At 40.6% G+C, this 24,688-nt stretch overlaps 3 protein-coding genes, 1 long non-coding RNA gene and 7 other non-coding genes across 16 annotated transcripts; 10 read left to right on the top strand and 1 right to left on the bottom strand.

The window, feature by feature from the left end:
• Positions 1–128: 128 nt before the first annotated feature.
• b3gat3 (beta-1,3-glucuronyltransferase 3 (glucuronosyltransferase I)) lies at positions 129–5,060 on the top strand. Of its 3 annotated transcripts, XM_036005737.1 has the most exons (9): positions 129–349; positions 774–873; positions 1,466–1,637; positions 1,775–1,958; positions 2,148–2,309; positions 2,433–2,519; positions 2,687–2,890; positions 3,151–3,274; positions 3,382–5,060. In XM_036005737.1, the coding sequence occupies exons 2-8, from the start codon at positions 780–782 to the stop codon at positions 3,247–3,249; spliced, it is 1,002 nt and encodes a 333-aa protein (XP_035861630.1). In that variant the 5' UTR covers positions 129–349; positions 774–779; the 3' UTR covers positions 3,250–3,274; positions 3,382–5,060. The 3 variants fall into 3 exon arrangements, with proteins under 3 accessions (XP_035861630.1, XP_031144359.1, XP_031144360.1); XM_031288499.2 differs by having other exon boundaries at positions 3,151–5,060; XM_031288500.2 differs by having other exon boundaries at positions 164–349; positions 766–873; positions 3,151–5,060.
• A 3,142-nt stretch (positions 5,061–8,202) lies between these two features.
• Positions 8,203–13,262, top strand: sb:cb1058 (uncharacterized protein LOC394209 homolog). 2 transcript variants are annotated; one of them, XR_004898414.1, is made up of 4 exons: positions 8,204–8,470; positions 9,639–10,393; positions 11,762–11,977; positions 12,013–13,262. XR_004898414.1 is itself a non-coding variant. In XM_036005744.1 (3 exons), the coding sequence occupies exons 2-3, from the start codon at positions 9,716–9,718 to the stop codon at positions 11,915–11,917; spliced, it is 834 nt and encodes a 277-aa protein (XP_035861637.1). In that variant the 5' UTR covers positions 8,203–8,470; positions 9,639–9,715; the 3' UTR covers positions 11,918–13,262. The 2 variants fall into 2 exon arrangements, 1 of the variants encoding a protein (XP_035861637.1); XM_036005744.1 differs by having other exon boundaries at positions 8,203–8,470; positions 11,762–13,262.
• Positions 13,263–14,024: 762 nt separating this feature from the next.
• On the top strand, positions 14,025–20,299 carry LOC116042348. 3 transcript variants are annotated; one of them, XR_004103192.2, is made up of 16 exons: positions 14,025–14,049; positions 14,650–14,683; positions 14,873–14,897; positions 15,198–15,248; positions 15,427–15,471; positions 15,649–15,701; positions 15,902–15,948; positions 16,121–16,159; positions 16,342–16,428; positions 16,627–16,666; positions 17,037–17,078; positions 17,416–17,478; positions 17,656–17,728; positions 19,127–19,683; positions 19,873–19,905; positions 20,076–20,299. It is a non-coding gene; the product is annotated as an uncharacterized LOC116042348 (long non-coding RNA). The 3 variants fall into 3 exon arrangements; XR_004898416.1 differs by having other exon boundaries at positions 17,037–17,478; positions 17,656–17,711; positions 19,638–19,683; XR_004898415.1 differs by having other exon boundaries at positions 14,029–14,049; positions 17,037–17,711; positions 19,638–19,683.
• LOC116042399 lies at positions 15,984–16,047 on the top strand. Its single transcript, XR_004103213.1, has one exon. It is a non-coding gene; the product is annotated as a small nucleolar RNA SNORD29 (small nucleolar RNA).
• On the top strand, positions 16,209–16,278 carry LOC116042402. Its single transcript, XR_004103215.1, has one exon. It is a non-coding gene; the product is annotated as a small nucleolar RNA SNORD30 (small nucleolar RNA).
• LOC116042400 lies at positions 16,484–16,552 on the top strand. Its single transcript, XR_004103214.1, has one exon. It is a non-coding gene; the product is annotated as a small nucleolar RNA SNORD30 (small nucleolar RNA).
• LOC116042397 lies at positions 16,765–16,891 on the top strand. The gene has a single exon (XR_004103211.1). It is a non-coding gene; the product is annotated as a small nucleolar RNA SNORD22 (small nucleolar RNA).
• Positions 17,518–17,591, top strand: LOC116042396. Its single transcript, XR_004103210.1, has one exon. It is a non-coding gene; the product is annotated as a small nucleolar RNA SNORD31 (small nucleolar RNA).
• On the top strand, positions 19,735–19,809 carry LOC116042394. The gene has a single exon (XR_004103208.1). It is a non-coding gene; the product is annotated as a small nucleolar RNA SNORD31 (small nucleolar RNA).
• Positions 19,937–20,012, top strand: LOC116042395. The gene has a single exon (XR_004103209.1). It is a non-coding gene; the product is annotated as a small nucleolar RNA SNORD31 (small nucleolar RNA).
• A 641-nt stretch (positions 20,300–20,940) lies between the features above and the next one.
• Positions 20,941–24,189, bottom strand: arl2 (ADP-ribosylation factor-like 2). Its single transcript, XM_031288503.2, has 5 exons — positions 23,949–24,189; positions 23,502–23,612; positions 21,918–22,080; positions 21,536–21,616; positions 20,941–21,365 (listed from the first exon to the last, which is right to left on the bottom strand). The coding sequence occupies exons 1-5, from the start codon at positions 24,011–24,013 to the stop codon at positions 21,231–21,233; spliced, it is 555 nt and encodes a 184-aa protein (XP_031144363.1). The 5' UTR covers positions 24,014–24,189; the 3' UTR covers positions 20,941–21,230.
• Positions 24,190–24,688: the final 499 nt, after the last annotated feature.

Raw genomic sequence — 24,688 nt, 5'->3', positions numbered from 1 at the left:
TATCTTTTTTAAAAACAATGTATCTCATTGGTGGAAATGGCCTCCCACAGTTATAACACTTTTTTTTGCATTCTACGAGGCATCCATATCGATTGTGCAGGATTCATGTGGAACTACTTGTGATTGCACACGTTCTGAGGGGACTCCTTACTGTGTTGCACTGAAACCGGAAGCTGTTGGTACATTGCTGCAAAAAATCAAAATGCCCTAGCTGAGCTGTTAGCTAGCCGAATGAATGGTTGCTCTGATGCACTGAGGTGCCTTTGCTCACATCTTTCCAAGATGACATAAAACTGTAAGGTCATAACTCAGCTCTACTGCTTCTGTCGTTCACGATTTCCCGCCTTTGGTAAGTGCATGGAAATTATAGTCGACTTTTTTTTTTCTGTTAAAACCAATTGTCAGGCTAACATACCTTAGCTAACTGTTTTTTTTAATCGAGCATATTCATATTAGCCGACCTCCTCAGGGATAGCGTACATAATCCGACCCTCTGCTTCAACGTTTTACAGTAAGCCTCCGAAAATGTCTGGTTAAAATGAAATGGGAATGCTTTCCCTCTTAGTTAGTTAGCTAAATGTTGACTGCCAGTTGAGAAACTGAATTTTGGTACATTTCAACACATTAAGATTCTCAGTTACAATCTCCACAGCCACAAGACAAAATAACAACTGATAAGAATAAAAAAATAAATAAAATAAAACCTTTATAGCAATGCTTTGTGACAAGTAATGCTTTCAATGTCTCATATTGTCATCCTTTCAACTGGTTAGGGTACCATGGCAACGAGGATGAAGCTGAAGCTGAAGACTGTGTTTGTGCTCTACTTCATGGTCTCCCTCCTGGGCCTCGTCTATGCACTGATGCAGCTTGGTAAGTGGTCACCACGCAGTCTCAATGGACCTTTTTTTGCACAGCAGACATTTTGACCCGTCACGGTAAGGAAACCACAGGTGAAATTGATGTCTCTGTACCATTAAGTGTCCCAGAAAGCTATTCCAGTAAGCAAGCATGCACAATACCAGGGCTTCCTCTAAGTAGAATGCAGCTATCGTAAATGCTATTAGATAACCCCTGGGATTTGCCTACTTTGACATGTCCTAATGCTCGCTGTGAAATAGGTCTATCAAGACTTGATCCATCAGAATAATATGTGTTTAAGATATATTTGACAATAATAAAGGTAAACACGGCCATCACTCTGTCCTGACATACAAGAAGAAATGCTTAGGATAAAAACATTTTAAGGATAAACGTGTATTGACATTATGGTCCTCGTTAGGGAGAGTAAATAGTAATATGGCTGATCTTAAAGTTGGGCAAGAGAGGTTAACAAACACACAAAATGAAACAAACAGTCAAAGCAGAGCTTGTGTATCTGAGTTGTACGAGCAGGGAAATCCCTTTTTATTTTTTTTATCCCTTTTGTACTTTTAAACTGTCATGTCTGTTGAACCCTTTGCAGGTCAGCGCTGCGACTGCTCAGAGCATGACTTGCCTAAAGACCGTACCATATCTCGGCTGCGGGGGGAGCTGCACCGTCTTCAGGAGCAGATGAGGAAGTCAGATGTGACCAAGCAACCACAGAAACAACCAGCCAAACCCACCATCTTTGTCATCACCCCAACATACGCAAGGTAGGCCAGGGGAGGCCCGTTTCCTTACCTCACTTCCTGCTCACTCGCCTACTTCATCTCCATCGTCCTCTGTTACCGTCTATTTTTCTCTCACACGCAAGCACGCGGTTCCTCTGATTTCTGCCTGTCCTTGTCAGGCTGGTGCAGAAGGCCGAGCTGACTCGTCTGTCCCAGACGTTCCTCCATGTTCCTCAGCTCCACTGGATCGTGGTGGAGGATTCGCCGCACAAGACGCCACTAGTAACTGACCTCCTGGTGAAGAGTGGCCTGACCTACACACACCTGCACATGCCCACCGCCAAGGACCGCAAACTGCAGGAGGTGGGTAGAGACATGGCAGCCATCAGTGGAGACAAAAATCAAATCAGTCCATCATCTACATTTAATGGCTTCTTAGGTTTGAATCAAACACATAGTCTTGCAATGTGGTATTCAGTATTTTTCCTCATTTTAGTATGAACGAAAGACTGTTTTTAGATGTTGGGTCTGAATGCTCACTCTCCACCTCAGGGTGACCCTAGTTGGCTGAAACCTCGTGGAGTTGAGCAGAGGAACGAGGGTCTACGGTGGCTCAGAGAGGACAGAAGGGCTCAGCCAGGAGGAGACAACCAGCAGGGAGTGATTTATTTTGCTGATGACGATAACACATACAGCCTGCAGATATTTGAAGAGGTGAGGGTTGGAGTGTGAATGTGTTTTTACTGATGTCTGCCAAAGCCTACAGCTGAGGAAGTGTCCGTTTTAAATGTGCCATGATTAAAGAAGAAAAACAAATGTGCTCTGGTCTTGTGTCAGATGAGGAGTACCCAGCGAGTGTCAGTGTGGCCGGTGGGACTGGTTGGAGGGATGAAATATGAGCGGCCCGTGGTTGAAGGAGGAAAGGTAGGTGCTTGGGATGATGCCTGTGTTTTGCTTCATTTAAGAAAACCATGAATTTGTTGGCCAAATTACAGACAACAAAAATAATAGTTTTTTGTGGCTCTCATCCGAATCACTTCAACTTAATTATTACCAATACAGAATTTTGTGTTTTTGATGATTCTTTGAAGGTGGTTCGCTTCCACACCGGCTGGCGTCCCAGTCGCCCCTTCCCGATGGACATGGCCGGCTTCGCTGTGTCCCTCAAACTTGTCCTGGCCAATCCAGAGGCCTGTTTTGACGGAGAAGCACCAATGGGCTTCCTGGAGAGCAGCTTCCTTCAGGGATTGGTTACCATGGATGAACTGGAGCCTAAAGCGGACAACTGCTCTAAAGTATGTGTGTGTGTGTGTGTGTGTGTGTGTGTGTGTGTGTGTGTGTGTGTGTGTGTGTGTGTGTGTGTGTGTGTGTGTGTGTGTGTGTGTGTGTGTGTGAAAAGAGAAGAGCCTTTGTCATATATTATAGTTTAGAGAACATTTTCTAATGTAAAATTCAGATATACTGTAGTTGCAGTATTTTATTTTTATGTCCATTTATTGTGTGTGTGTGTGTGTGTGTGTGTGTGTGTGTGTGTGTGTGTGTGTGTATTGTGTAGGTGCTGGTGTGGCACACACGGACAGAGAAACCCAAGATGAAGAGAGAGGAGGCTCTGCAGGCTCAGGGACTGGGTTCAGACCGTGCAGTGGAGGTCTGAGGAACACACACACACACTCTCACACACACACACACACACACACACACACACACACACACACACATTGTAAAGTGTACTCTGCTGTTTCATGCTGCATATGTAACTCTGCATTGTAAATACTGTAAAACATTTAAATGTATCTGGTATTTTTTTTGTGTCAGGTAGTAAATGTACGTGTGTGTATATATTGAGTGAGTGTTGTTACAACAGTGTATGTTAGTGTATGTACTGTATCAGGGTGTTCTCAGTGAGTTAGGTGTGTTTGGCCAGCAGAAAAGTGGAGGAGGAGTCTGGAGTTTAAACAATTGCCTGACGGGGGCGCCAGTTTTAAATTTTGTAAAGCCATGCTGTTACACCAACAATATGTTTTCCTTAACGCTGGAGGAAGGATGCATCTTATTACAGACGTCCATGCTTGCATCATTTGTAGCGATCCACATGTTGACTTGTGTTTAAATCCTGCAGTGTGAGCCTTCCTAATGGCACTTAGATGTTGTTATTGCTGTGCTCCAGCTGGTCTTGCTCCAGCCTCCTGTCTCTGTTTCCTCTGCTGGTTGGATCTGATCTGGAACCAGCTTCATCAGTGCAGCCGCTAACCTCTTGATACAGCTGCAACGGAGCACTTTACTCATGCATGGATTCTATTTTTGCGTGATTAGTGTCCGTAAGTCCATATTCAGCCATATAGATGTTTTTTTTTTCAGTAACCATCATAGGCATGATAATAACATTTATACAACCTGTCAAATCAAAATTTCTGCATTTCGTATCAATGTAATAGTATTGTGGAGCGAAGATTTTTTTTAATTTTTTAAATTATTATTCATTTATTCACAAAACTCACAAACTTAATTAAGAAAAATGCTCAACATTTGTTGCCTTGTATTTATTATACTCTCATACACAAATAAGTGGTGCAACTTGGCAACACAGACAACAACAAATACAGAGATACAATACAAGCAATGGTTCCACGCCCTGTGTAGCTTTAGTGTTGAAGCTCAGAGTGCAAATGCTGTTTTGTTTTTGTTTTTTAAGATTATTTTTTGGGGCATTTTTAGGCCTTTATTGACAGGACAGCTGAAGAAATGAAATGGGAGAGAGAGGGGGGTATGACATGCAGCAACGGGCCGCAGGTCAGAGTCGAACCTGGGCCCGCTGCGTCGAAGAGTAAACCTCTATATATGGGCGCCCGCTATACCAACTGAGCTATCTGGGCGCCCTAAATGTTGGTTTTCAATAGTATCATAACAGCTAGTTCTAGCCAGCATTTTAATATGTATATTTTTAGTGATGCTTTTTAAAAACATAAGGCTTAAGGAATCCATGTAAAAGCCCTGAATAAAGGGAACAACACTACTTAAACTCATAGACATTCCTTATGCAATAAGCAAATACAAAACATGCCGTCCCTGTCACATTTCCATACTCTGATGACAAGGAAAAGACTTGAATTTGCCATTAAAAGGCAGATAATCCCTGGTACTTTACAGTAGCAGTGTTTCAATAGTATATTTGGGAAAAAAAGCTTCAAATATAAATTATAGTACTCGAGCTGTGCTTGATTATCTTCCATGACATCCTCAGAAGTTGGAAGAATAAGGAGCAAAATAAAAGTATAGCTCAAAGGAGCTACTGTTGTATGATACTGTAAAAACAGCTAGTGCCCGCTTAAGTGTAATTAGTGCCTGTAAGTCAATTCTCTACTGGTGTATTATGTATTTATTACTGTAAGAATATTGTTCTTTACATCGTACAATGTGATAATGTCTGTCCTTGGCCTTGAAAATAAACTTAGATCATGTAAACTATTGTATTTTGGTCTTTTTTAAACTTCAGTGTTTCATGCTTATCTTTAAATCGTTATGAACTTTGCTCTCTAACTGTAAAAATAATTGTGGGTCTTATATTTACTACATGTGCTGATATGGGATCATTATTTAGGAGGAATTTGCTGAATGCCGAAAGAGCCCTAATGCTGTATAGTAAGTTTTTTTTCTTCACTGCAGATGAAATATGACCATGTCAAACCTTTGCTTACAGTTGGCTGTTGTTGTCCCTTCCATGTCTTTAAGGCCCTTTCTCTCGCAAGACATTTTGTATTCAGACACCGACTAGTTTCAGAAAGGCTGACTTGACAGAGAAGTTGAATGACTGTCTCGACCGACTGCCTAAAGTGATTTGAAACGCAGCCAAAAGCACATCTGTTCTGAGTGTATCAGGTAATACTTACCAGTGTCACACTTTACAGACTTGTCATGCAGTATGTCTGTGCCTTTTACCAGAGGTGTTTGTCTGCCTCTTTATGTTCCCACTAACATCTCTAATTCTATCTTTTATGTTCTCCTGATTTTCTCAAATTTCACCACATCAAAATCAATCGTCCGACTAGAGTTGCAAAACCCTAACCTATCCCTGTTTGATGGTGACCATGGGAACCTGCTTCCAGCGTCCAACAATAATTACCCACACGGGCGGTGATTCTCTGCCCTCAAACACAGCTGAGGTTTTTACGGACCTCTGTGATTGACAGCTGTTACGCCCTCTCTGCAGGGAAGTTGACTATATATGGAGTGTTCTTACCTCACCGCCCAGCACACACTCGCACAGGGGTGTGTAGGTGCACCGAGAGGTGAGTAACAGGAGCTGAAGTCACCATCTTTTGATCCAAAATAATTCAGTCACGCACGCCTGTTGGCTAGACCAGTGGTTCCCAAACTTTAAATTCAAGGACCCCTGAACCGACACAAATTAGACCATGGAGCCCCGTTTGATAAGATTTTGTCCCAGAGTCCCTCATCTGATAGTTTAGCTTTTGGATGTTTTATTACAGAAAGTTTAGAAACCCATGACCAAAATAGTCATATATTCTATCATTGTGTTACTTATGAATGGAATTATATTGAAAAAATAATATTCCCCTCAAGGACCCCTGGGGGTCCCGGGACCACTGGCCTAGACTTCTTGTACCATTTAGAAAGTAGGAGTGTGTCTGTGTGTGTGTGTGTGTGTGTGTTCCTGATGTTGGCGTGTCCTCACAGTATGCATGTGTATGCATGTACAAGGTGTGTGAACGCTATGCATCCCGAAGCTGACTAAAGGAAATAGGAGACAATTACCCAACACACACACACACACACACACACACAGCTGAGCAGCTCCCACTCTCTGTCCCACCCAGACACAGTGTTTACCATCCAAACATTAAGATAACATTCAGTGACCTAAACTAATCCATTTAATCTTTACACACGCACACCTTCCGTCAGGGTATAGCGACAGCTTATCAGGAGAGAGTACTGTTTTGGACACATTCGTGGAAATGAAGAGCATGAAGGCAAAATGAGCTTATTTCAGAGGCAGCCATTTTGAACTTGGGTCACACTATGCCTCCAACCAAAACATTTATTTTTTTTTTTAAATCTCATGAATGCTATCTATTTTGTTGTTAAATTAGGATTCATAATTTATCATTTAAAAGTAATGATCTTATCTTTATTCATGGAGGGATACCACGGGATCACAGGATTTTGTCATGCCACTGATAGATGGTTTGCAGAGTCATTAATGGTTTGTTAATGAGAAAGCCCCTCAGGGAAAGTTTGTGTTATTGGGCTAAATAAATCAAATTAAAATTGACTTGAGAAAAGGCCCTTTAAAATGACCTATGACCTATTAATATCACCATTAAAGGCACTCACTTTTGTTTGGTAAAGTAGGATTATAAAGTTGGTAATTAAACTACTCACGTCCATGCGCTTTAATTCCAAACCCCATGAGCTTAATGCCTTTTAAAATGAGAAAAACCTTTGAAAGACTGAGATCATTTAAAAATTTTTTGTTTAAGTTACATTTATTATTGCTTTTTTTAATTTTAAACATACAGAACAAAGAAACACAAATTGAACAGGAACAAAAACCCTCTCCCACCCTTTGCGGTTTGAGGAAAACAGAACAAACGAAAAAACAGAAATCTCACCTTGCCTACTCACTCTCCTCTAGTTCTTGTGACTCTGAGGTCATTAGGACTGATATTTGTGCTGCTGTGTTTTTCCATAGATCTATAGTTGATGATTTGGCTTTGTTAATCCTTGCTGTAGAGAGCTCAAGCATAACTATGTCTAGAAAATATGCCAACCACTGTTTTATACAAAGCGAGTGGTGGGGGGGGGGGGGGGGCCAGCGCTGAGCTATCATTTTCTTGGTTGCAGGTGAACCGGCTAGCCAAATTTTCCTCTGTCTCCCAAGCATGTGTAATTTAGAGTCATCATTAAAGACAACATGTGATGATATTTGTGTTTTAATATAGACAAACATTTTTACCAAGGATGATTCCTTCAATAAGTTTTTTTAAAGTGTGCCCATTTTATATACTGAGTGAGACATTTTACATATGAAAAACAGGACTAAGTCTTCAGCCATGCTAGCAGCTCTAAGAGGCTATACACAATATTGCATTGAGCTAAATGCTAAAAAGCTGATGTTAAGCTATATGCTAGCATTTTAGCAGTAAATACAAACACACAAATGGCATTCGTTTTGCAGGTATTTGGGAGATACATCTGACCTAACAGTTATATTGTCACATTATTTTGAATACATTTATGAATATTCAGCATCCCTGTGTGTTATGGACTGTAGAAGTTGGACGATACATATGTTGAAGGTGGTTGAACGCTCAGCCTTTGAGGTTGAAGCTGAATTGAAAGTCCCATCTGTGCTCTGCAGGTTTCTCTGTGACAGCTGAGGACGGTCACGGTTAATGATTGATAGCTGCTGATATCAGAATAGGATGTTTGTTCTGGTGGAAGGATGTTTTGTGATCTGAAATATTAGGCAGTTTTTCAGTAGGCCTCGATGAGTGTGTGCACATGTATAGGCACGTGTAACTTACAATCTAGTCAATGTGTGTTTAAGGATGTATAGAAAGAGTCCGAAGAAGGGAGAGAGACAAAGAGTCCTTGAGAGTGAGAGGACTTTGCCGCTTGTGTATGTGCTCTTTTTGCATGTGTGTGTTTGCCTTTGGTGACGACAGAACTGCAGGTTGGGGCAGGGTGGGTGTGTGACGCTGTGTGTAAGGGGAGTATCCTGAGCTCAGTCATTCACTCAGACACACACAAACACACAGGAGATATTGCTCACCGGTGCTCACAAACACACACACACACACACACACACACACACACACAGAAAGACAGAGGAGACAAGAGCAAGAAATCAGGTAAGACTTGCATCTCTTTCTTATCTAATAGTTTCTGCATTTTGGTTATTTGCTACACTACGACATTCTTTTAAGAGTAATTATCATGTGTCTATAAGTTAGTTTATGTAAGAAAAGAAGTCACAGCTCTCTTTCTTCTAACAATAAATGGCAGGGTGTTCAATTCATCTTTTCAGTCCTGTTTGTCTGATTTCCTCGTACTTGTTGCTCTATTAATCACTTTGTTTGCTTTCTATACATTCTTGTGTCATGCCATTTTAGTTGTCTTCTTTGTCTTTCTGCTTTGTTGTCACGTTCACCCTCTGTTTCCTTTTTAATTTTCCTCCTTTTAACGGTTGGCGACAACCCAATCAGTGATGTCACAGAAAGTGTTTTACCCTTGATGGAAAATAACCTGCTGTGACACTGAAAATACCCTCTCCCTCTCTCTCTCTCTCTCATATATGTCAAAATTGGTGAATTTGATCCAACAGCCTTTTAACATTACAGAGAACAAGCCAACAGTCAGGCTGAGTTCAGCATCGAAAGATAGTCAATATGAAGTCATTGATTTTGGCTTCTGTACAACATCCAACTGGTTAACTTAGTGCCAAAGTCTGAGTCTGTGTGCGCATGTGTGTGTTTGTCTCCAGTTTAAGCAACATTGTGTCTTTAGCTAATTATCGTCACAACCCTGATAACACTGACCTACACACACACACACACACACACACACACACACACACACACACAAACACACACACAAACACACTGGAACTACTGGTACAAAACTCAAATGCTGGTAGTCTGTTTTCATAAACCTCATGTGACTCCAAGGCAGATACTGTTGTAGTTCAGTGCATACCATTTACAGCAGCATTTACACATGCTGACCGTCACACATTCCCATGACACTGGTTATCTTTCATCTATGGTCTCATTTCATTGCATTTTCGTTCCACATTTCTCTTATTTTATTTCATCTGTCAACATTCCGGAACTTTGGCTTATATGGGAGCTGCTATGAAAGAGAGAGAGAGAGCGAGTGTGTGTGTGTGTGTGTGTGTGTGTGTGTGTGTGTGTGTGTGTGTGTGTGTGTGTGTGTGTGTGTGACCCAAAGAGTGGAGGTGAGGGCAGTGTTACGTAACGGCATTAATCTCTAATCTCTCTTTTGCCCCCTATTCTTCAGAGGTGACCAAAAAAAGGAGTTTGTGAAGCACGAAAACAAAAAGAGTTAAAGAAAAACAAGATACGGAAAGAGAAAACATGACAATTGGCAAGAACTCCAGGAAAAGCTCTGCGCGGAGCTCCATCCGGGCCCCAAAGTTTCTGGACAAATCCAGTGGCTTCTACGGTCGCCTTGATGAGCCTGAGGCCGCTGGAGAAGGAGAGATGGTGAGGGGAAAGGAAGTGGAGGAGACATTCAACTGGACAGAGGACAGCAATAGAGAGGGGGGAGTCGCAAGCAGCCCCAGCCCAATTGAAATACGCATTTCTGGGGCAGATGAGAAGGAAGAAGTCGAAGCGTTTGATCTTAATGAAGGGATGATGGAAGACGACGGGGAGACTCTCCTCCAGAGGAAACCCAGCCGCCGCAGCAGCCGTTGGAGAAGAAGCTCCAGGAGGAAGCAGAAGGAGGGGAGAGCCGAGGAGGACACAGCCCGGGATGAGAGGCCCAGCCTGGGCACAGAGAGTCCCGTTGACCCACACGTCCTGGAGGACACCAAGGTAATGATCGAAGTGAAAAAGATGGAGGAAGAGGATGGGAAGGCAGGAAAGGAGAAGGAGCCAACGCTTGTTCACTTCCCGGTTCGGGAGGATGCGGACGACCAGGTCCTGATCAGAGACAGGAAGAGGGAGGAAGAGGAGGAGAGGAAGATGAAGAGGGAGCAAGAGGAGGGGAAGAAGGTAATGAAGAGGAACACGGGGAAGAATTATCGCAAGGTGAGAAAGCCTTATGTTGTTTCTATCAATTAGGTTTTTTTTAGAACGTTTTATTAACTTCTGCTTTCTGTGTCTTACATTAACATAAATTCCATATTCAGCGTCACCCCACCTGGTAAAACTTTAAGCCCCACAAGGTTACATAACTGAGTACTCCGAGTTGGTGGAACAGAGGGGTAAAGTTCTCCCTCAATATCCTCCACGTACTGGGCTATTAATCACCATGGAAAGTATCACCTTAATAATAGGCTGCCAGCAGGGTCAAGGTACAGCAGCCACTGGTGCATGTTATAAACTCATTAGGTAACTTCCTCTGATAGGATTTTTCCTTTAAGTCACATTTAACAACATTGAAAAATGAAGCAGAAACAGGTTTCGCTAAAGGGCTTTTAGCTGTACAAGTAAAGCGGGCAGCTGTGTAAACGGACTGCACGGCCCCTCACCTGACTCACATGTTCCCAAAGATTTTCTGCCTCATTTGAAACACATGCACAGAGGTGACATTCCTGAGCCTCCTTTATCGTGTCCCTTGATCAATGGAACAAAGTAGGGCAAGTGTTGACCCGCCTACTAGACCCACACCATTAAAACATTCCACTGCTGTTGACCAATCAGCTCAACATATTCTCATGAACGGGTTAGTATGATATCTTACGAAAACGTATGCACAACTCTGACCTCTGAGTTTGCACAATATTTGTTTTATGTATTAGAGCGACTGTGCACAGAATACATGTGTATATGACAATTCCTGTTGCTGCTAGTCTCTGTAAGTGCTGGTTCAATATTCTTGAATGGCATAAAATCACCAGTCACTATAGCGACAAACTTGGAGCAGTGGTTCCCAAACAGGGGGTCCCAAGATAACTGTAAGGGGTACACAGTTTGTTTGCTTATGATGCACAGGATCGTCAGGTCCCTTAACTGTTTTTAATGGCCAACATATCATTTTACGGGGCTTTAATTTCCTGGGAGGTTCTCTGGAAACAACTGTGTAATTTTGCACTACCCACAGAGACAAGAGAGACAATCAATTTGTATACTTTCACTTATTTCCAATGAGCTGCTGGTGTAAACTGAAGAGCCCTTTAGTCTGTATACAGCATATCAGCTGAACATGCAAAAATGTGAGCTTCCTCATCAAGGAAGCAAACAATTCAACATATATGAAGAATAACGTTTCAAACAAAACTCAAATTAAAATAAAAGTCTCAGATTCTCTATTAAAATAGAGAAACGGATTCTCTATTTTTATAAACTACAGAGTTCTTTCAAGAAAACTTCCTAAGAAATTAGGGGAAATTACTCATGTAGCAATCATTTTGAGGTCAACCTTATTGCTAACCTTTACCCTATTGTTCCCATCAGGCCTTGGACCGAGCCTTTCGTCGCGGCTGGGAGGCCTTCATCACCAACATCTACAGCGTCACGCTCACACCTGTGACGTCATCCTCACCGCCATCTTCTTCGCCTTCGCTGAAGAAGAAACAGCAATCCAATTTGGTGTTAGCTGAGTTTCTATAGAACTGGAGAGCGACATGGACGATGAAATCAAATTTTGTTCAAATCATGATTACGCACTATGTTGTGATGTGGCATTTGGCATAACGTCAGTGGGGACGTTTATAATTACATGATGTGTTTGAGTCATGCAGTAGGCCTCCAAAACATTCATTATTTATCTACATTAATGAGTCTTAATCCCTCCTCATAAAGTTTACTGCCTTGTCTCATCATGATGCACATAGGTTTGCACAGGGATTCATTTTTACTTCACGAGCTGAGGTAGCCACGTTGTTGATTCTACTGTACAGTGAAGCCTATGGGACTGGCTTATATTGGAAAAACCCAGTCTTTATGTGACTGAGTTCAGCTGCTTCTGGTTCCCTTCAACTGTGATGCTAATTTGGGATTATGTCTTAACATTTTAGCTCCTTACATCCGGTCCACTATTAGGAGCTTGAAGCAGAAATAATCTTTCTATCCTTTTGTTTAGCACTATGAAACTACTAAAGTGTTGATGTGCAATCAATAGGCATGTTTCATTGTCAAACATGTTGCAATGACTTATTAGTGGATTTTGGTTCTGGAGATATTCCTACTTGTATGTTAATCAGTGCCATTTATTGCTAATCAGTTGTGGTTAATGAGAGGACAAACACACACACACAGCTAATTTGTATTATGACATTGTCATAGTGATTAACACACACATTTGTATGTTAATATTTGTGGAGAAAATGCAGTTTTGACCAATTGTAACACATTTAGACAGAGGGTTTCCCATCTGTGTGTGCACAGAAATACAGAGTTTGACTTCCTCACTGTGTGTTCTGCTAAAGGTTATTTAACCTGAAGGGACAGGGCAGGAGAGTGTATGCATGTGTGTGCAACTGAGAGAGAAAGCAATATATTTATAGCCTGGTTATAAAACAGCATGTCTTTTAATTGTTCCCAATGTAGCTGCACATCACGTTTCTCTTAGTAGTCTAAAACACCACTCATTGGCACTTTAAATGTCAAAATAGGACTATAACGTTAGTATCAATGTTCATCCGGGGACAGGAAGACATGATAGAAGGGATTCAGAAGGTTTAAACAATGTATTAATGATTGGTTGACTTGTTAGAATGAAAAATGTAATGTTTACAACAGACCTGTAATTTCCTGTCATCCACTATGTATATGGTTTGGATATTACCTCCTGTGTATTCTTGCAGACTGAATAGGTGGGAAAACTTGTATATAATGATTGTCTAAAGAGTGTATTAAAAAAAATATATCTTTTTGTATCCTAATCAAAGCTTCTGAAGTCTTGAACCATAACAAGAAGCACTTTTCTGAGTAAATAAAGACTTAATTTATTGTAGTGGTTGTATTTTCATGTTTCAGGATAAAGACAGAATAGATATTTTGATTTGAATTACCTAATGTCAGCGTCATTGTTGCCATGACATTATGAGCAACGTGAAAAACTAACCAAAGAAATGATTAAGATAAAGCTTTAACCTGCTAAACTTATGTAAATATATAGCCTAGTTTAAACAAAACTATATATACGTGTGCGCATGTGTGTGTGTGTGTGTGTGTGTGTGTGTGTTCATTTTATAAACATAAAGGTATATTCATGTTCATTTAGAAACAACTTTATGACAAGTGAAAAAAATTGTAATATTTTTACACAGAAGAAATGCATGTCAAATTGAAAGAAAGAAAACATAGTTCATATTGTTGAGACTATTATTTTAATAATAAAAAAAAACGTATTTTAATACTATTTTCCACTGCATGGTGGTTAATAAATCTCAAATTGGTTTATAGGAAAGAAAATATTTAGCAATCTGTTGGTATCTCTGCTACCACCGCGTGGATGTGAAAAATACTTTTCTAACGGAAATGACGCAATAAAATAAATAATGTGCACTTTCTTTAAATTATCTTAAGCTAAAAGTCCTCACTCTACAAACGGTGAGGTTATTATAAATAAAACCGTTGTTTTTGCCAACTTCAATTTGTCTAACGGTAAATGTAGCTAGTGGAAAGACTATAGTCGTTTTCCCGGTAAAAGTTTGCCGGGTGGGAGGAGTCGTTCAGGCGGGACATAAAACCCACACGGACCGATTTCCTCGTCCACTTCCTTCTCTGCTCTGTACGAGGTAAGGTCCAGCACATTGCTTGTTAGCAGCTTATTCATTTGCGAATGTTAACATAATATTAAACATGGGAAATGTGTTCCGTTTACAATGTAGTTTATCTGCGTTTGAGGTTTCCCTTTCCATCATAGTTACAAGTTTCGGTGTTTTAGCTACCATCTTATGTGTTAAGTTAGCGTTTCATTGCTGCACCGGCCACAGCAATCCTTAACCATCCGCTAGTAAAACATGTTCATTTAATTTGGTTAGTTGTCTTAACATAAACGACAACATGATTTCTAAATGCTGCATGTAGTATTTGTTGGGAAACACAAGTTGAACTCGTGTTATAGACTTTTCCAGAAATGGCCGCTGCTAGCTGGTGTGGCTGCAAGGCTAGCCGTGTCTCTCAATGATGATAATTACACAGACCTGTACTGAATGACTGTGACTGCATTCAATTATTCTGATGTGAGACACTGAACATTAAATTTACAGACTCGTGCGGTTCTGAACACGTTGCATGGAGCAGTCACGTGTTGGCTGGCCACTTGAAATGCTGCTGATGTTAGCTGCTAATATTAGCTGCTTTCCTGCTAAAACGATCATTTGTTTGTTTTGTAGGTGATTTAAGAGCCCGAAACCATTTACTGCGAAGGTAAGTTCTTAACACAATGTAGCTCGTTAGCATGGAGTCTCATGCAACAGTGATGTTTTATTTGAACTCTCTCACTGAAAATCGTTGAGGAAATTTTATCTCAAATTCTGAGTAGCATGAAACGTAACTTGTATATAGTGCACGTAAAGTTGACTAAAAACTCATGAAACGTTTTTTTTTTGTCTTCAGGTGTGAGGACTGGCGAACACTTAAGGTAATTAGAAATTTTATTTAGTTATTTCAGTAGTTATGCTTAGCAACTCCACTGTTACAGATCAGCCATAAACTGGCTCTGTGGCTTGAGAAGCTCAGTGTTGCAGTGATGATTCTCTGAACTCTCTCTTACCGAATCAGCCTTTGAAGAAACCTCTTTACCAGATTCTGAGTAGCATGTGAGCTCCACCTAATGCCCTGTAAAACTGTTTCTTAGTACAGTACTCTCAGGTGATAATGGCATACAATGAGATGTGAAAATTAAATGAGCTTAATAATTGTAAATGTTTTTGTCCTAAAGGTGTACCTATGCCAATCAAAGATGAATGACAAGAATACAGGACTTTGGCAGGTGAGCTGGACTGAAGCTAAAACCTAAATTCCACAAGGGCTGTAATTGATGAGTTTTCAAACAGACAAGCATATGCCTGATTATTGTGATGCTAGTATATTAATCTGATCGGCCCTTAAAAATACAAAAGCTCAAATGACCCCCTGCGTTTATGGCTAACCACTGATGTTCTTTTTAGGTTGGTCTGCCCTGCCCTCTCACTAACCTCAAATCAGCTGCAGAGGTGGGTAAAAGATCGCTTTAGAGTATATTCAATAGTGGGGTATAAACATGATGATTAAAATTAATGACAAGCATATGCCTGATTACAGTGATGTCAGCCTTTAATCTGATTACCTGTTGCTGAACTGATGTAATATTTGGTTTGTACACCGTGATTTACTTGCTGTTTCTCTGCTAGGTGCAGGTTTGAGCAAGAAGTTGTGCATGGACGCCGCATGGACATCTCAACATGTAAGTCTTTAAATGTGTTGAGTAAAAGGCAAGGTGTTTCTTCCTGTTTGAAAGGATGAAATGGGGTAAAACCCATTAAACACCTGGACGACTAATGTCACATGGCAGTTTGTCACCAAAGCCCTGATCAAACATCTGAATCTTAATATGCCACAGATGGTTATTGTTGAACACAAACTGACTGCTGATTCATTTTGCAGAGCGTGAGTGGATTCTTGAAGAGGAAGGCATCCATTGACGCCTCGTGGTAATTTTTCTCATTTAACAAATGTCCTTAAGCAGTTCCAATGATGATGAACTTAGCTCACTTTGAACCAATGTGAAACGACAAGAACATCTGAGCAACTGCCTTTTTAAAACTTTTCTGTCAAAACATTAGGGTTTTGAATAAGTTAGTAATTTAACTGTTTTCTGCCTAGTGACTGCTTCAACAGCATGCTGAGACCTTCTCATCAAAGGTAAGATAAATCACTGACACAGTACCACTATCTTATTTCCAGACCTGCTGAAAATGATGAGATATATTTGGAATCTCGTTCGTCTGAACTGCTGTTGAGAAATAAAATATCTGACATCAGTGAATGTTAATGGTTTGAAACTTCAATTTGGTGCTTGGACCTGACTGTATCATCTGTTGCAGGTCCCTACTGGATTATGGAAGTCGCTGCCTTTTCTCAGTTTGCCCAGATGAGAGCTTTAGGCCAGCATGCTTAAGGCCTTCACAAAGGTAAGATTTTAGTCACTACTTGTTCATACAGTGCCAATATCATTTCCAGACTGCTGAAAATGATGAGATATATTTGGAATCTCGTTCGTCTGAATTGCTGTTGAGAATTTAATATCTGACATCAGTGAAGGTCAACAGTTAATGGGATTAAACTAATACATTTTGTGCCCAGACCTGACTGTATATCGTCTGTTGCAGGTACCTAGCTTTCGAAGATGCTACTATCTTCTCCACAACGGTGAGTGCTTCAGGCATTTACAGTCCATGTCAGCGTTGTGCTAATGCGCAACACCACCTGGTCTGAATTACAGTTTACAATTAAACATTTTTTAATTTCCTTCATGATGACACCCGCACATGTCTTACGCCTTGGTTCAATGCCAGAACCTGAAAAGGTGAACCCACTGGTGTTACCTTGGCAATAAGGGGAAGCCCTGTTGGGGTTACCAACAGTCTGAATGGAAACACAGATGACCCTACATGTGATAACTCTCTAGGCATGCTAGATGTCGTGTCAGACTTGTTTTCGAGTTTATTAAACGTCATGACTGGAAATGACTTCTGTAGGGATGTGATTATTTTAACAATGTCTTCTCTTTACCCATTAGGGCTGCCTTTGGATGGAACTATCTAGAAACAAGGTGACCTAGGTATGTTGTCAGAAACATCCAAACCATAGTAAAATTACTTACGGAGTGTGGAAGGATGAACTCCGATGTGCACATTACAGTCCCCCCCCCACCGCCTCTTGGTACAAACTGTCCAAATTTGCCATCTACTCCCTGTTGGCCCGATACGACACTGAGAACCCTGGAACGAGCTTTCAGGTGTAAAGTGATCTTCGGCTCCCTGAAGGAGGGTTCTGATTGGTTGGACTGTTGGTTACCTTGACATGTGACTGAAAAAAAAATGCTGATCACATTCCTCAACTGCAGTTCTGTACACCAGTAGGTAAACGGTTGACAACTTTTTTTTCTTTTCTTTTAGGCTCTAACTTCAATGTTGAACTGAGAACATGGTCATTGCACAAACAAAGCTCCAACAGTTGAGGTTGGTATCTCGTTAGTTCAGTGTTTACTTGCAGTTCTTATGAAGAAGTGATGAGTTTCTTATTACCGCCCCAGTCTGAGAATTCATGACTGATTGGTTACCCCTCTGATCACACAATGATAAAAAGGGTAAATTACACAGATCAAACTGAATTGACTAACGCTTAACTTGTTGCAGGTTTGGTGATGCGGTTGGACTTGAGTGCCAGAACCAGACACCGGGGAGTGCTGCAGGTAAATGAGCAAGTAAGGTTTCTAGGGGTGGAACGGTACACAGACCTCACGGTTCGGTACCGTGGAGGGGAAAAACAAATGCAGAAGGCAAACATTTTTTTATTGTGCACGTCTCAGGCTGTCCACTGAGCTAGCTGTAACAGCTTGAAGTGTGTAAGTAGGATGTAAACAATAAGTACCCTGCATCATCTCCAGACTCCATCTGTAACTTGTAAACAATGGCTATCAGCTAGTGTGATATGGGAGACAGAATGCACAGAGCAGGGCTGTTAAAAGAGCATCTTCGGTTACAGAGCAGTTGAGTTTTGGTGTTAGCGTGTGAAGCTAACAGCTAACGGCAGGGCTAACAGCGAAGCAAACAGGCCTGGAGGCCATTTGTGGGCGCGAAGCGATACAGCTACATCCGTGTTTGGTTGTTTATGGAAGGGACTAGCTTGCTTCGTGTGGACTCACTGGACCGACTGACTCGACATGTAGGTGGAGCTTCAGAGCTAAGGGCAGGGCTACAGATTAGGTGTCCCTAAAGAACCGCATGTTAACAGTTCTGCATTAATTTGCATGCAAATTGTAGTATTTTATACCGTGCATTCTCCATAGGGCTGAACGATTTTTGAAAATCTAATTGTGATTTTTTTCCCCCAAAATTTTGCAATTCAATTACTTTTAAGCTTTGTCTGTATTATTCAAAGAATAATAATTTATAGTATGAACACACTAGACAGTTAAATAAGTAAAAAATATAGTATATATCTATATATACACATGTATTTTACAGTGCACAGAGGAGCTGCCTCCAGCCCCTCCCCCTCGTGAAGTTGAGTGCTGCCATGTGCACTTGCTCAGAGAGGCTATCGTTACGTTAGCAGTAGCATGTTGCTGGTGTTCTTGCCGTGGGATTAACTGTACTAATAAAACCGTTAACACCACGGCCACGCTGCTGTGAAAGCTCCCCGAATGTCATTTATCAGTCTGGTTGTTACCCCTCTCAGTGGCAGCTCCTCCACTCATATCTTTATAATGGAGCTAGCTAACTGCTAACCGCTAATCAGAGCTAATCGTTGCAACCAAGCCTTGAGTTCTGTGTGCCTGTATCCATTAACTGCATGTATAGACTCAAGCCTGAATAAAACCCTTCATTTTATTAAAATGGCTGTAGAAGTTTTAAACTACAACTCAGTTGTTTGAATGACAAATCAGCTCAAGGTACGTGTAGCGTTAGCATGCTAGTTGCTTTCTCTGCGGCGTGCAGACTGATTTGCTCTCGAGAATCATGTGACCAAATCGCAGCCTTTGCGATTAGGAAATCACGTTTTATTATACATTATCGTTCAGCCCTAATTCTCGTAAATTCATGTACCGAGACGCCCGTACCGTTTTCGTTCAATACGAATACATGTACCGTTCCACCCCTAAAGGTTTCTGGGATTGTGGACATGATGACGTATCTCCTAGTCAAGGATGAACAGGACTCCCTTACTCCTCAAGTTGGCCTCCCCTCCTTTCTCAGTATGGCACTGAGAACCCTGCCCCCCCCTTCAGGTGTAAGGTGACCTGCTGAAGGAGAGGGAGCGCTGGCTGTGAGGGCATGACTGAAAGACACCTCTGATTCCATCCCAGAAATGTAATTCTTTTACACAGCTTACAATTTGTAAACTGTCAAAAGCATGTAACTAAAATGTGGGATTAAGGCATGAACCTTATACACTTGTGGTATTAATGGACTTTCAGCGTACTATACATTAACTGACACTTGCTGCAGTATTGGAAGCTAAGAATTCATGATGCTGGAAGTGAATATTGTGTAACATTTCAGCATGTTAATTTACAAGGAAATCACATTTTGCAATTGTAACAGCTAATTGCCAAGTGACAAATGCATATAAAAAGCTTGGCTCATAAACTTGACGCCTTTCATTTTTCTGACAGGATGAAGTCATCACATGGCCTTGATCTTATGCTCACTTATGTGTTGGTGAGTACTGGAATAATGTTGCACTAGAATACAGTACAATTTTAATATCTGCATTGAAGTGATGAGTTTCTTATTACCGCCCCAGTCTGAAAATTCATGACTGATTGGTATCCCCTCTGATTACAAGACAACATTTAGATTTCTTAATTGTATTGGGTCCACATTTTTATGAAGTGTTTTGATCCCCAGAATCCATCTGGATCTGCTGCATTGGGATGTACGGTGAGAATTTTTAAAAACATTTTGAAATTTATTGTTGAAGTGATGAGTTTCTTATTACCGCCCCAGTCTGAAGATTCATGACTGATTGGTATCCCCTCTGATTACAGCTATTCACTTCAGTTAAATATTGCAGCCTTTGCCACCCATTTCTAAGGTGTCTTTCTTTGCAGAACTTGGGGGGCCTGATCCATCAGCAGTGTTCAACTGCCAACTGGATTGCTGCAGTTCCTCTAGAGCTCAAGGGATGCTCCAGAAAACCATGTAACATGAATGTACCAACTGCTGCACTGTGAATGTATTGTAATGATTTATCCTGAGGTCATTATTCCATTTTGCCTGTAAACATGATCTCATTTAACTACAAGGATTGTTTCAAATAAAGCACTATTTAACAGCTTGTGTTCTAATACTGTATACACCGTCTCAGGGTCTTCCCCCAGTTCTTGACAAATGACGAATTAGAAAATAAGCAGTGTGAATAATCTACAGCTGCCATAACTGTAATCCTCCAGTTTGCAATTGCTTAGATGCTGTCTGAGTCCAATATAAAGACAATGAAATTCAAAACCCATTACCTTGAACTGTCAGTTGCTAATTTACTGCAATGAACATTGTTCTAGTTCAGGGTGCCAGATATTCTTCATCCAACACAACATTGCATTCTGTAAAGTAGTTTTCAGGAAGTGAAACGTGCAGAGTTTAGTCATGGATGTGAAAACAAACTGGCCTTTAGATAAAAATTGAAATAGATAAGATGTGAATACAGTGTACACAATTAATGTACTTTAATGTGGATGTGGGGCACCTGGTAGGTTTACTCCATGCAGCAGCCCTTTGCTGCATGTCCTTCCCCTTCTCTCCCTCTTCAAGTCTAAGATGGCCTATACAAAGAAAGCCCTGAAATGTCCAAAAAAAAACATGAAGTGATAGTACTCTGTTCAGTAGACATTTACTATAACATTTGAGCAAGGCAACAATCTGATGCACTAAAGTGGGAATCGACTGTAAGAAGGTTCATGTCAACAATACATAATGAAGCATAAATTACTTTCATTTACAGTGTGAATTTGTTCGTTCATTTTGACAAATCTTCCCTACAACTGTCAATATTAAAATAAAAAAAAAGCCAGTGACTCCTGTAAACATGGATCCAGACAGCAAAGAAGTGTGCATGTCTGGTGAACTTAAAGCAGCTGATGGAACAGAGACATTTGAGTTATATTTGGATACTTCAGACCTACATGTAATGAACCCTGAGTTGTGTCAGAGCTCACCAACCATGAAAGTCTACTGTTATAAAAAGTATAACATTCAGGGACACACACTCAGTCCGTGGTGAAGATCCTTGCAGCGATATCATCCAATAGCCAGTCCACTCCAGCTAATAAGTTCTCTCCTGTTACTGCACTACATCCAATGATACACCAGTGATGACTTTTGATCTCATCCAGAGCCAGCGCCTGCAAGAAAACACGAGAACATAACATTGTGATGTACAGTTTATGGACAAGTAAACTGCAATATGACACAAAGAACTTAAAGCTGCAATAGTGAAAATAAAAATGGAAATGACTTTAAGTAAGTTGTAGTATAAAAAGTAATCTCACAATAATGTGGGAGTAAATCTCACCTCTCGTATTGCCTCTTTTGACAGGGCTCCTGGTAAGTCCTGTTTGTTGGCAAACACCAGCAGTGTTGCACCAGCTAACCTCTGGATGAAGCAAAGGACACACTCAACTATAGAGATTGATATAATAATGATATAGTAATTGAACAACATTGTGGATTTCAGCTTCAAACAGAGATGAATAAAAAGATAGTTTGTTATCACGCACACAGTCTCTTTGTAGCTGACTACAAAATGAATGGAACACAGCCACAGGTGGTATAGAGCACCAAAATAATAAATAATAATAAAATAAAATAAATAATGCAATTAACCACTAAACCTACATGTGCTGCCCTATAACTCCTGTGTGTCTGTGTGTGTGTGTGTGTGTGTGTGTGTATACCTCCTCCAGCAGCAGTGAGCTGAGCTCCTTCCTGCAGTCCTCCAGTCTGAGTCTGTCTGCACTGTCCACCACCCACACCAGCCCATCTGTGCTCTCAAAGTAGTTCCTCCAGTAGGAGCGCAGTGACTTCTGACCCCCTACATCCCAAATATTCAATTTAAACCTAGGAAACACAGAGAGAGGAGAATGTGGAGTAAAACTGGGAAAATATAGGCTGATAATGGATCCTGGCTTAGAAAAATACATTAATGCCCCAATGGGGGACAAACTATGATTTCAATAATAGAGAGTACAGAAGAGTAAGACGAAATAAATAACTGACACTGACACTAAATTAGTACTGCCGTTTTTTCTCAGTTGCTTATTGAAGTTGGATTCACTTGGCTGTAGGGGATAGTGGACTTTATAACTGGGTTACTTTTTGTATGTCAATTAATCAATGTCTAATCATAAGTTATATTGAGTGAATAAGGGCCTTTTGTAAGACAAATGCAAAGCACTGATTGCACTTAATGGTGGTGATGGCGCAGTGAGATCTGGGTTCAATTCCCACTGCGATACATCAACCAATGTGTCCCTGAGCAAGGCACTTAACCCCTAGTTGCTCCAGAGGCGTGTGACCTCTGACATATATAGCAATTGTTAAGTTGCTTTGGATAAAAGCGTCAGCTAAATGACATGTAATGTAATGCAGACTTAATGTTTCGAGAATGCCACAGTGGTGAAAATGTGGGCCCTAGCTTTTCAGAGCAGACATCATTGACTTGCCAACGTCGGAAAAGCAGTGTTAGTAACAGTAACAATTCGATTAAAGTATCCCAGTAAGCCATGACAGTGAGGCAGCATGCACAATACCAGGACCCTGAAACTGAAGAAAACAAAAAATAATTCAGCTAGCATTAATTTTTAGCAGCATTTTACGTGTTTCCTACTGTGACAAAAACTATGTCTAACTAAAAGTCTTCAATGGATATTGCCTTTTGAGAAAAACCACAATGTGCTGTGTATAAAAATGCACGTGTGAAAGTGCGTCAGGCTACATCATGTATGTGTACGTTAGGGATGGGCGTATCGATCCTGTGGTATCGATAGATCGACATACTCATTTGGCATTGATTTCCTTAAAAAAATATCGATATAAACTAAAAAATAATAATTGGGGATGTATGCATCACTTTCAGCTGTTTTAGATTACTTACTTAAATTACTATGTGCCAGGACACCCCTGTACCTGGCGGCGTATTGAGCTGGCCCATGTCACGTGACAGGAGACGAGTGAATGAGCGTCAACGTGCGACACAGCCGACAGCGACAAGGGTCTGAAAATGTGTGTTTTTGTTCATATTTAATTTATCTCATTCATATTTATGTTATTTATAATTTTATTATGTATTGACCATAATACATTTTGTATAAATGGTCTGTATTTGTCTTGTGATTTGTCTTAAATGTAATAATATTTTTACTGACAAATTGTCAATAAGAAATTAACGGTATCGATATCGATGACAATGCAAGAAAAAGTATCGGTATCGAATCCTAAAAGTGTGGTATCGCCCATCCCTAGTGTACGTGCGCACGTACCCTCTGTGCTCCAATGTTTTGATGTTGAAGCCCAGCGTTGGGGAGATGGTGCTGACATCTTCTCCATTAAACTTCTTCAGGATGGTCGTCTTCCCAGCGTTGTCCAGACCTCTGCACGAGCCAGGTTAAAGACCAAACTCTCACACATCTCGTTATTAAACATCCTAGTTATTGAGAGATTAACTGTCTCCGATTCACCCACAGTTTGCAGAGTTACCAGAATTTAACAGCTAGCCAGGTAGCATCATGCAGCACACAATGCGCAAATAAAAATTCACAAGCACACAGCTGGTATCCTTTTTTTTTTTCTAACCATACACGGATATAAATTGCAGCTAGCGGATCTTATGTTATTGACACAGATACAGTTAAAATGCCGTTGGTAACGTTACATGCTTTGTTGTTTCCAGCTAAGCTAACTTTAGAAAATCGTTACATGCAGGATACAACATCAGCAGTCTCATCTCCCGCTCCTTTTGCTTCATCTTCTTTAAAATCGTCAGCAAACCCATCGCGACGGTGTTACTCTCAACTGCAGTTATTATACATAGGCTACTTTTACTGATTTATATTTCTGTATGAAAGATATTAAGCATCCATAAACAGCATTGCGAACCAGGAAGAGGGTGGAATGCTAATCCCACCCCCACGCAGGCGACGCAGCTACCAATTGGACTGTTGGTAAAGAGCGAACGTTGATTGGTTGTTGCAGACGTTCGATGCTGGTTGATTGGTCAGCGAGTAATTTTAAGGTGTGACCGTGCTGTACAGGCGTTTGGCGCCCCTGTGTGTCTGTTGTGGGAATTACGTAGCCTACTTTACTGAAGCAATCTGGGAATGTTCTGCCTGTCTTTGTCAAAGCTGGTTTCCAAAAAAAAATACAGTAGCCTATGTAGTGTTTCCAAAAATACAAAATATTTCTATTTGCACTATAGTTCAAAACACTGATACACTGATGTTAAACATGGCATTTTTTGTATCTACTGTATATATCTCTACTAACTGTATTCCTTATAAATATTTAGTTTTTCTTTATTTCATTTCTTTAGCGTCCTATAGTATTGCCTAGTTAATTATTTGTATTCTAATCTAATTTAATTTAATTTAATATAATATCAGTTTATACATTTCAGTGTGTGTAGCATGATGATAATGGCAGGGGATACCTACAACTACATTATATTGTG

This window comes from Sander lucioperca, chromosome 9 (assembly GCF_008315115.2).
Source record: "Sander lucioperca isolate FBNREF2018 chromosome 9, SLUC_FBN_1.2, whole genome shotgun sequence".
NCBI lineage: Eukaryota > Metazoa > Chordata > Actinopteri > Perciformes > Percidae > Sander > Sander lucioperca.
This window is presented reverse-complemented; position numbering and strand designations above follow the sequence as displayed.